Raw genomic sequence first — 12,500 nt, forward strand, 5'->3', positions numbered from 1 at the left:
TCATAACAAAATAACAAATTAAAAGTAGCTCCTGCTACTCAGCCTAGAGCCTTGAGCATTGTACAAGGACGTGCTGTAGGAGTCACTCATAAGGGTCTAAACTATTCTGGAATTTACAATATTGCCACTATACCTTTAAATTGAGTTGTTTATCACTCTGGTGGGTCTATAGTGACCCAAAATTAGGGTTTTGTAACAGTTTTTTGTTTCATTCTGGTGGACCCATAGCAACCAAAAATTAGGTTTTGTAACTAGAGGTTCCATTAATTGGTATCATAGCTGGAAAATTTTCCATAGCTATTAACACAGTGACCAACCGTGAGATAATTCAACTCAACTCAACTCAACTCTCATAAGGAGAAACTAGAATAGCCATTGCCCATCTCAAACACCAAGTTCATCATAAGGGTGTGAATTTCAAGCCCGGCCCAACCGAGCCCGATCATTTAAAGCCTGGACCTGCCTGCCCAATTAATAAGTATGTCAAGCTCAAGCCCTACCCAATTATAATCGGTTGTTCCCGATGAAAGGCCCTTACCCATCGGTCGCCCGACCAGACCAACCAATTATAGGCCTGACCTAGCCCGGCCCTTTAATCACTACATGAAATTTTCAGTTCACCCTAACGCCCATGAACTAAAGATAGGTAATGTTAAGACATGCTTATAATATAAAAAAGGGGGAAAAAGATATGTTAATTTAACCTTATCTCATCCAGATGGTTGGGGTTTAGAGGATTTGTCACATAGACATGTTTTTAGTCATAGCCCGTTTATTGCCCTTTTACAACCTATTTACAGTTAAACATGCATTTAGCCCAATTAAAGCCCAATTAATGCCCAGTTAAGGAAGCTCGAGCCTAACCGACCGAATATAAACCATGCCATGCCCACCCAATGTAAGCTCGATTAGATAAACAGTCGGTCACAATGCAAAGCTTTAAAATGGTCAAGCCCAATTAGGCCTGACTAAGACCGGCCCAACTCGACTAATTGACACCCTTAGTTGATCACTTCAACACAGTTGTCACTTCTCTTCAAACCACGATGATATCCCTACAAGCTTTTATAGATAAACTGACACCTTTCGACGAAGGAAAGAGTCCAATTCAATTAGGAGATTCTTTCAATTCCAATTCCCAACCCTCTACCTTTCTTCACAGCCAACCTCTGCCAACAACTTACATACCTTCCAATCACTGGGCCTCGAATTCTATCAAAGGGAGTGTGGATTCTCAACAAGGAAGACTATTTCAAATTGCCCCAACACCAACTCTATATGGAGTCGGTCGACCTTTTGAGGATCCTATCTATGGAGCTAAAAGAGGGGGCCAAGTTGGATGTCATCGACTTCTACAGGGATAATAATATGAAGCAATACCTTGACTTGACTCATAGCTGGGAGATATTCTTCCGATCATATGGTTTGACTAAGGCTAGGAAACTCTTATTAGTCGAAGCCATATGGCTCGAGTTTGGTAGATTAACTATCAATAGATAAATCAAACTTGAATCATCAACGTTTGAAGATAAGTGATATGAGGCCGGTTCACGGTTAACGAGATGAATAGAGATCAATTAATTCAAGTTAAACAACTGAAGGCTCTAAGACGTTGGTCAATAGGTTTTGTGTTGAGGTTATCAACACTAGTAGTGAGGTAATCAAACCTGGCCTATGAGATGGGTAATCTCTACTTTAGTTTTCTACTTATAGGGGTTGAGTTGTTGAATTACCTCGTTGTTGGTCACTATGATAATAGGAATGGAAAATTCTATTTCCAATACCAATTAATGCAACCTCATATTACAAAACCCTGATGTTAGGTTGCTATGGGTGCACTAGAATGATAAACAACTCAATTAAAGGTATAGAGGCAATCTTGTAAATTCTAGAATAGTTTAGCCCACCTTGGTATCTAGATTTAAAGAATGAGAAAAAAAAAAAAAAAGAGTTGGCCTTTGATTTTAATTTTTACGGTTGTAATGGCCTAAGGGATCAATCTTAAATCCCAAGAATTTAGTCCATCAGGGGAACACATATTTGAAGTCTTTTCCTTGTAACCTAGTTTCATTAGGATTTTAGTACTTTAAGGAGTTCAGATATGCTCTTCTTGTTCTTCAGTGGTCAAGGAAATATTTTTTTGGGTTGTATTAGGTATAGAGTTCTAGTATAAGCATATGTGCCCTGCCCACTGACTATACGAGATTGAATAAAGATTTTGAGTTTCATCAACGAGTTTCAGCTGCTTATGTTTCAGTTGATTGAGGTATCTTCTTGTTCTTTTCTAATTGATCCTTCCTATCTATTTCAATATTATCTTCATCTTTTTCTCTTCTTTAATTCTCTCGTAGTCATATTTTTCTATTTTCATATGACTGCACCACAAAGAATAGTCCAGCCTACTAAAGGATTAGGCTCAGAAACTCAATTTAAAACCAGAATCACAGTGATTAATTATTAAGCAGAATTGAAAGATAAACAATAAACAGAAATCAAAATATCAGATCCACTTCAGAATTTGATGGGATACTCTATTCTATTAAGAGAATAGAATAGCAGAATCTGAAACCAATCCAATGGTCAGATTCAAAATTAACCAGGTTGGGTTAATACTGTTCTAGAACCAAGAATCAATAGCAGAATATGGATGGATCTCAGAACGGTATATGGAAGTAACCAAATTCAGAAACAGCAGTAATAAAAATTCAGCTTTAACCAACAGAACAGTATTCTGATTTTAGGAATTAAAACATTAACCATAATCTGATATCAGACCTTGAGAACTCAGGGAATTGAGTTAAAGAAGGATTCTTATGATATGATGTAAAATTCAGATTCTGCAATCATATGTCTGATCCCAAACAGAAAGTGATTACTAGATTTGATAACATATGGAAATTCAGAAGCAGTCGATAAGAAACAGAAAATTCCAGCAACTAGAAGGTGAAAAGAACTAAACAGAAAATCAGAAAATAGTGATCTGATTTTGTGATGGATAGGTTGAAGAACCATAGAAAATAAGAAAAGTAGATGGATATGAACCAAGCATCTCACCTGGAACTAGACTGACATCCCATCAGCCAACGTCTGCATCACGCCAAGGATTTAGTTACATCCCACAAACATATTCTGAATCCCAAAGAATTGAGGAAAGCAAAGGCAATTTCTTCATTAGTAAAACTGTGGGGAGCCTCTAGGCCTTACATTACTTACAGAGAAACTGAAATAGGTAAGAAGGAAGTAAAATCAACAATGACAAACTCTATCCAAAGTAAGCATAGGTGTCCCTAGGGTTTAAAGTATCGGTCCGTATCGACCGATACGGATATATGGAATTTTTAAAATCCTTTTGTATTGATACGTATCTTACAATACATACCGATACACACCAATACGACACAATACAAAGATACATATCGATATTTTATGAAAAATTCAAAATCGAAGTGAAATGTACGTTTCGGTATGTATCGATACGTATCGGTGTGTATCGGTATGTATAGACCGATACGGTCATAAAATGGCCAAGATGGGTAATTTTGTTCCAAAGTTGCTACCAACCATTTTTCTCTCTAACTAAAGTGGAGATCAAGGTTGGAAACAAGGATTTTACATTTATGGGACAATTACAAACCTTTTAATTCTTAGTGCGACACTCTCAATTTATTGTTTATGCATAATACATGTTATATATAGTTTTTTTTAACTATTTTTTTATGCAAAAGTGTATACAAAAGTGTTTTTTATCCATTTATGTGCGTATCTTTAGCGTATCTTAACGTATCTCCAATACGATACAATACCCTCCGATACGTATCTTAATTTTGGCCGACCAATACCGATACTTTAATCCTTGGGTGTCCCACATACAAACTCTATCCAAAGTAGGAGAAAGGTTCTATTCAGATATGACTCTATACAACCTTTACAAGTAAAGAGAATAAACAATAAAATAATAAAATAAAGCACTCCTAAGTGTCAAACATTCTGGTTCTGAGTGAATCAGATAAACACCCAAGCTACTAGGCTTGGCCAGAAACCACATGCCCTTGTTTGGGCTTGGACTGGTTCCTCCTACGTTGGCACTTATACTTTACCTGATAGATGGAGTAGGCATCTGATGCTTATCAAATACTATATGCAAAAAGAATCCACATGTGATGTAGACTTGGTCATTCGACTGGGGTCTAAGAAGGGCATGAACCTGACCCATACCCAGGGTTTATTCAATAGCACATATAACAGAGATCGACCAGCAGTATTTAGGGGAGTAATGGCCATTGAGTTGCTGAGGATATGTTTCAGATTCTTTCCTGATTCGAATGGGCCCATGCTGGATGAGATCGAGATTGAAGATAAATTATGAGACTAAATCTGCAGTAGTTTAGATTGATTTACAAGGGACCGACTTGGGCCATTACGGTTATCTTATTTTCTTTTCTTTTCAATTCAGTTATTTCCTATTTTCATGGACCTATTTTCATGTAATAGCTAATAGGAGTTCTAATTTTATTTGGATTTGTAATGGGAAGGCTCTAGTTCAATCGATTAGGTTGTAATTGATTCTATAGATAAAGCATAAGGTTGAACACAGCCCATGATAGGAGTTTAAGAAAAAAGAGAGCTTTGGCTTGGAAGCTGTGAGATGCAGTGGCGGTGAGAGGCCTTGGGTGAGAGACCCTGGACTGAGATGTAGTCCCCTATCCCCTTATTCTTATTCTTCTTCTTCTGTTTTATTTTTTAGTCAATCTCTGCATGGAAATTTGTTGGTGATCTGAAAATTTATTAAGAGGAGTAAATCTGCTTCTGAACAAGGTGATCGATCTACAATTCTGTCCAGCAATTGAATATCAACTTTTGGGGATCAATTCTATACCTAATGAAGGCTACTCAATTAAAAGATTTGAGCCACAGGGGCACTTTAAAGTCTATTCTGGAATTCTGAGATTTTAACCTATTTTCTCCATATCAGATTTGGTAATGATATGGTTAATATGGAAATAGGGTAAAAGAATTAATTGAATCGAGTGGGGTGGGGGTTCTATGTTAGGACATAAAGATAAGAAAGGGAGGACTTATCGTGGTTCACGGGGAGGGGTGGAAGACACGATGAAGTCGAATTCTACCTCAGGCGAACCAAGTGCGGAGGAGGAGCTGGACTTCCACTTCGATTAGGAGATGGGGACTTCAATGAAGGGCATCGATTCGAGGAAGCCGGCCACTGGGAAGTCCACTAGCGACGGGAGGGTAGAAAACCAGGATTTTTCGGTTCTCCGTCTCTTGCTCTCTCTTCTCTCCTTTTTTTCCTTTGGTGTTGTCGGAACCCTAGAGTGAGGGGGAGGGGTCGATTGAAGTGGCGGAAAAAAAGGGCAGTGGGGTTTGCTTTTGGGGAATCGAAGAGAAGATGGGGTTTCTATAGTATTTAAAGGGGCAGGGGTTGGGGTAAGTGTGTTAAATGGTTCAGTTTAGTAAGATTTTTAAGGTAAACCAAAACTGAACCGTTTAATAAATGGTTTCAGATATTGAAACCAAAACCATTTATATTCAAATGGATGTAAACATAAAATTGAATGAATTATTTATTGTTATATGCTTTCTTTTAACAATTGTGATGCAGTTGGACGATGGAAGGAATCTCTTTGATTTGGGATTTCCTTATTTAATTTCCTTTTATAGGTTTAGAAATTAGTTTGTGGTATTTTAATTTAGATTGGATTTTACTTTCGTTGTTATGTAGGTTAGTTTCCATTTTCAATTAGTTTCCATTAATTATTTGATTTTTTCTTTATATTAGCCTTGTAATGGAGAAGAACTTAGATTTGAAGTTTTGAAGATTTTAAAAGAATTGAAAGATTTTTCTTGGGTGTGAACCATGGCTGCCGTGGGTGATTCCCTCTTCTTTCCTTTCTGAATTTGCTGATCTCTTCTCTTTCATTCGCCTTCTTCCTCTTCAATTTCTTCCACTATTTCTTCCTTCTATCTTTTTTATATCTGTGTTTTTTTTTATTCCCTGTTCTGGGCGATACCTACCAGAACCGAAAGGAGCTTATCTGGAGTTTGGTCGCCCATCAAGTGACCCCAAGACTTGGGTCGGAGGTAGCCTGTGCATAGGCGACTCAACCTCCTTGAACTTCTGGCCATCACGACTCTTCTATGGTGAGAAATCAGGTCTGCAACTGGGCTGAAACCCAAACTTCCACCAGTTTCAGGTTGCAAGATTCTTCCCGAGGTTGTTGCAGCTTCTTCTGATCTGATATTGGTTGGAATCAATAGCCAACTGACTTCCGACCTCTCTTCCAAAGTTTCGTTTCACATGGATTCCAACTGAGTGAGTTCTGTTGTTCGAAACCAATACGGCTTCTGCTTGTTCCATCGTGTCTGTGCCCTTAAGGTTACATAAGGTCGCTGATGGTATTTCTCCTTATTTACAATTAGATCATATTCTCTGATATTCTCATAAATGACCTTCATTCTGGATTTTATTTCAGTTTAACCCCATTACTATTTTTTTATTTTCAGAATTGCTCTTTTCTTTGGGTTTAATTCCTTAGTCAATTATTTCACTCTAAAAAGCTCCTAAATTGTACCAAAATTTACAATATTGCCCCTGGTTTGCCTAGAGTGAACTAGTTGGTTCTCTAGTGGATCCTAAGCAATCCGATTTCAATCTTTGGGATACGGATCCGCATCAAGTGGTATCAGAGCAAATTTTCTGTCCTCTCTAACCATGACAGGTCACATCACTAATGTTGAGTTGCACAAGTCGTTTCGTGAGGTACTTGAGAACCAAAATGGCATAGCAACGAACATAAAATCCAATCTAAATTAAAATACCACAAACTAATTTCTAAACCTATAAAAGGAAAGTAAATAAGAAAATCCCAAATCAAAGAGTTTCCTTCCATTGCCCAATTGCATCAACTCTCCCGGTCTTAAAAGAACTCGACTCCGTCGAGTTAAGTCTTGTTCCCAAAATACCCTTGTGAGTTGCTCGCTGATGAGGTGGCATGTATCTTGAAGCAGAAGATGGGAACATAACACCAAGAGGAGGGAGAGTAGGCTGACGTGCCACCGGAGCAGAGATCAGTCGACAACGTGGCATGTCTAATAATGCATGTGGCCTCATTAAGTACATACGACCTCCTTGCTTCACCTTGATGGTGTTCGGTGCGCCATCATAGAGAATGCCTGCATGTCGCTGCCAAGGTCGCCCTAGAAGAATGTCGCAGTGCACCAATGGGGTGACCAAACAGGTGACATGGTACTGTAACGGCCCAAACTGTAATTGTACTCAAACAATTGTTGTGTCTCGAAGCAGAAGATGGGAACATAACACCAAGAGGAGGGAGAGTAGGCTGATATGTCACTGGAGCAGAAGTCGATCGACAACATGGCATGTCTAATAATGCATGTGGCCTCATTAAGTACATATGACCTCCTTGCTTCACCTTGATGATGTTCCGTGCGCCATCATAGAGAATGTTTGCATGTCGCTGCCAAGGTCGTCTTAGAAGAATGTCACAGTGCACCAACGGGGTGACCAAACAGGTGACATGGTACTGTAATGGCCCAAATTGTAATTGTACTCGAACAACTGTTGTGTCTCTGCTGAATTTGTTCGAACACACAACCTTCCACATAAGCAGCTTTTCAAGAAGATTCATGTGCGAGGTTTTAGACCCACAGCTCGAGAAGAGGCCACAGCAGTTGTTCGAGTACAGTCACAGTTTGGGCCGTTACAGTACCATGTCACCTATTTGGTCACCCCATTGGCGTACTATGACATTCTTCCAGGGCGACCTTGGCAGCGACATGCAGGCATTCTCTATGATGGCCATGGAACACTATTAAGGTGAAGCAAGGAGGTCGTATGTACTCAATGAGGCCACATATCAGACATACCACGTCATCGACTGACTCTTGCTCTAGTGGCAAGTTAGCCTACTCTCCCTCCTCTTGGTGTTATGTTCCCATCTTCTGCTTCGAGATACGTGCCACCTCATCAGCGAGCAACTTACAAGGCATGACCTAACTCGACGGAGTCAAGTTCTTTTAAGACCGAGAGAGCTGATGCAGTCGGGAGATGGAAGGAATCTCTTTGATTTGGGATTTTCTTATTTACTTTCCTTTTATAGGTTTAGAAATTAGTTTGTGGTATTTTAATTTACAATATTGCCCCTGGTTTTCCTAGAGTGAACTAGTTGGTTCTCTAGTGGGCCCTAAGCAATCAAATTTCAATCCTTGGGATACGGATCCGCATCAAATTGTTTACTGTAAACTTAATTTTTTTATTGAAAATGGATGTAAACTTAACATTGAATGACATAAACTTACTATATATATATAGTAATCGATCAACCGTTTACTTAAATGGTTTACCGAAGGTTTAAACGGTTCAGTTTAAACCGTTTAACTAAACTGTCTCAATTTTGAAACCAAAACCGAACCATTTATTAAAAGGTTTCACAGTTTCGGTGTAAACGGCTCAGTTCAATTTCGGTAAAGGTAAATGATTTCGGTTTGACTTTGACACCCTTAGGTTGGAGTTTTACTTGAGATAGTGGACTTAGGGTTGCCCGTGAGAACCGCAGGGGATGGGATTTGGGAGATGGAAGACTGTGGTGAGGTTGTACCACTGAATATGGGAAGGCAGCAATAGTTGGAAGAGAGGGAGAAAAGGGGGATGTTATACGTGCGCGAAAGAGAGAGTGATGTAGATGTATTGAGCAGCCCAAAGAACCATCCCAGATCTGGCCTATTCTGGGCCAGCTTTGCATCCATATTTCCAGCCCTCTTGGGGCCATCAAATCGGTCCCTAGGCAGTCCCAGATGGAGCCTCTAGAAGCTTCCCTGTTTGGCACCATTGATCCAGCTGTCCAGCACTCCAAGTTCCAATTCTGTTTCCATTCTTGGATCCCTCCCCAGAAAGGCACTCTCCTCCATCAAACAGCATCTTTTCTCAGCCAAGTTTTGTCCCATGAAGATCTTCTAGAAGCCCCATACAGCTGTCCACAACTTTGGGCAGAAAGAAGCTTCAAGAGTGGAGCCCAAGCAACCATCTCTCAGCATATAGCCTAGGATTTAGTTTACTTTTTGAGTATCAAAGTTAGTTTCCTTTTTTTATCAGTTGTTAGCTTCAAAATTATTTTTCTTGGTTAGCAAGTTAGAAGCCAATTTAAAAGGTTGAATTCCAGCATTAATTTCCTATTTAGATGTCAGTTACTATAATTTGCATTCATCGATTGTAAGGAGGACAAGATATTGATTAATGAAATTTGAGTATTCACTCATGGCTGAGAGAGCTTTTATCTGAGAGGTGAGATGCCAAAGTTTTGAGATTTGAGATGCCTTAACCTTAAGGGGTGAGATGCCCATTCCCTAACTCTTCTTCCCACTTCTCAACCCCCCCGATCAATTCTCTTTTCTGTCCCTTTTTTCTTTAATCTGTATGTGAGAGATCGAGAGGCCATTGCAAGTGTGTTGAAGACCTGAAGAGCATCCACAGATCAGATTGGAGTACGGCCCATAAGGCCATAACCAAGGATTGATTCAGCCCTTCCCTCCAATATCCTTTTCTGGTCCGTGTCCCAGATCTCCCAGCCCACAGACCAGTTGCTGTAATAGTTTTAGGAAGTGATCAAGGGACCCTAGAGGACGAATCGACCAGGGGAATTGGCCTTTGAAGGCCTGCAGCAGCTCCAGCAATTGCTTCTCTCAAAGTTTCCTAATCTAGCCCCAGATTAAGGACCAGCAGATCTCCCTCATCTATGGACAGAATCAAAGGCCCTTTTAGGGTTTTATTCCCCAACATTGGAGGCTCCTTCGACCAGAACTACAGGGCCATCCAAGGCCCACTGAAGCAACCACAGGGTTTCTCCCTTGTTCCTTTGAAACCCCAAACTGCCCAAGTTGGTTTGCTGATTGTTTGTCTGCCTATTGACCTGCTTCCAGCCATCTTTTGGGGCCTATCTAAGGACCTTATCAGTTACATTAAGACCTGGTTTGAGGCCCAACAGAGCATGCTTGTGTGAGTTCCTATTCTTCACCAGTTCAGCCCTGATTTCAGACTAAGAATCAGTTTTTGGTTCCTTGATCTGAGTCTTGGTTTGGAGTTGATAATCAACTGGAGTTGTTTACTCTTGTAAACAAACTTACATCAGAGAGAGAGAGAATTTTTTTTTTTTTTTTTTGGGGGGGGGGGGGTCTCACCTCTCGACAGAACTATTCTGCCATTAACTAAGTAGGGAAGAAGAAGAATGGGGAGGGAAAGAGAGGTTGATGGGGAACGAGATAGATCCTTCGGCTTTGATACCAAATTGGTAGTGGGCATCGGTTAAGAAAGAAGGGGAAATCCGAGAGTGATCTCACAGTTGTAGGGGTGAGAGAAAATCACATAAGAGAAAAAGGGGAGGGGGAAGAAGATCGCACAATCACTTTGCCACACATGCACTCACAAGCACTCCACTATTTTATTCTTCAAATCTGAGTTCTAATTGCCCGGTTACATTTACTTAAATAAAAAATAAATAAATAAAAAAGAAACCCAGCATGAAAAGGAAACCTACTCTAATTTGGAAACTCAAAGTAATTAGGAAACTAAATCCTGATATCTCCTACTATCAAAATAAAAGATTGCATGTTAATCCCAAAATAGATATAAATAAAATCCTAAAATATCCTACTACCCAAAGACCCAAACCGGACACGGTTCATCTCTATCTACATACCCAGATGGGTTTAGACCGGTCCAAGATAGTGCAACAGCATCAATTGGTTGGTGTGATTTGTTACTTGAATCTGAAATTTATTGAAAATGTTTAAGATCCTGACTGGGGTAAGGTCATTTGTGATCCAACCTTACATTAACATGATTTAATGATAAATCCTCGAAGACATTTTCTCAAAATTTTACCAATTATAACAGATTATATGTCATCAGATATTGATTATAAGAGGACCAACCATATTCCCCTACAGGATTTCGCATATCGAACATCCTTGGTAGGTTCTAGTTGTTCTGTGTTCTAGGGTAGATACTTGAAGTAATTATGGAGTTCCACCAGATGTCATCACTGATTCATACTTAAAGAGTAATAGAGAAAATCTCTGAGGAATAAGTTGGTGCTCATCAGCAAATGAAAGGTCATCAGACAAGAAGCATCAGGTGGGTTATCATATGCAGAAAGAAAACACGAACACAGCAAAAATATAACACCAAAACGAACAAATTTTGAAAAAAAAAAAAAAAAAATCATTGATAGGTAAAAATATGAAAGAATTTATATGGTATTATTTATCTGGAGGATCAATATTGGTACATCATTGCTCTTCATCTTTTTTTTTTTTTTTTTTGGATAGGTAGGCCCCTAAAGGAGTTGAACTCTTGACCTCTTTGACTCTTTCGTGGTTAAGTTATAATCCAGGAGGCCCTTACATGAATGCATATATTATTGGGGGGAAAAAAAAAAAGATTTCCTTTGACATCATTTCGAGTATTTCTTTTAGATGGAGAAAAGAACAGATAACTCTGAGGCTGATGCTCTAGGTAAAGTGGGGTAGCGAGAGTAAAAGACTTAGGGCATTACGCAGTGTGTCTGTATGGTTTCTCAGCCCATTTCAAGGTTCCTTGTAAATTTTTCTTTTTTGTAAGAAAGGTGCCTTGTCATTGGACTCAGCATATTTTGTAAGAAAACAAATAATAGATTCTGAAAGGGTAGTAAAATTTGTAGGACAATTATATTGATTAAAATAATGATGATGAAACAGTATTCAAATTGTCCCCAGTCAAGAAAAATAAACCAGCAACATATGTTTCCATTACTGAATTGAAAATACCCACTATCTGGTCCTCCAAGTTGTGTGATGGCATCTACAAAGCGATCATGAAGATCTGAAGTCCACCGCAATCGTTGCTTTCCAGTCCCACCAGGAGGAGCTGAATTGTTTATTGTGGATCCCCCCAATACTCCAACATTTGCAAGTTGATCAGCACTCTGAGCCTTATGAGGCACTACGCCAATTTGTGTGACTTTCTTCGGATGAAACATGATGGATAATCTGCAAGTTCTCAAAATAAAACACACAAGAGTAAGAGTCCGCGTATGCTTTAGCAGATTCAAAATTTACAAGCAACCCAGAACAAATCCACACACTTTAATGAAGGATCACAGCATAATAGTTGCAATTTAGCTTATATTAACACCAGAAACACATGAAAATGTAGCTACATCTATCAAAGACAAAACACAGGACAGGAACAAACAACGGCTACTTTCACTAGAAGAGCTCAGCCTAGATATCTGATAGATTTTGAGAAGGGAGAAAAAGAAAAGGAAAAGACAAAGCACAGAGATAAGTACCTTTCATTAGTTCAGTAAGACAACACGACACATCGATACCCTATGACTCAACAACAGCATATTTAGTGGATTGCTAGAAGTTGCAAACGGACAGAAACAAGCCAAGAGACCCAAATTAAAAAGCAATCAACGAGACTAGGG

General features: G+C 39.2%; 1 protein-coding gene across 1 annotated transcript in view; it reads right to left on the minus strand.

Moving 5' to 3' along the window:
- The window catches only part of LOC122089209 (myb family transcription factor PHL7-like), a 21,499-nt gene that overhangs the window by 8,219 nt on the left and 780 nt on the right, over nt 1–12,500 (minus strand). The window contains exon 2 of the mRNA XM_042658764.1: nt 11,840–12,057. Within this exon, the coding sequence (XP_042514698.1) occupies nt 11,840–12,047 (208 nt within the window). The 5' untranslated portion in view covers nt 12,048–12,057. The remainder of the gene's footprint in view (nt 1–11,839; nt 12,058–12,500) is intronic.

The sequence above is a fragment of the Macadamia integrifolia genome, chromosome 9 (assembly GCF_013358625.1).
Source record: "Macadamia integrifolia cultivar HAES 741 chromosome 9, SCU_Mint_v3, whole genome shotgun sequence".
NCBI lineage: Eukaryota > Viridiplantae > Streptophyta > Magnoliopsida > Proteales > Proteaceae > Macadamia > Macadamia integrifolia.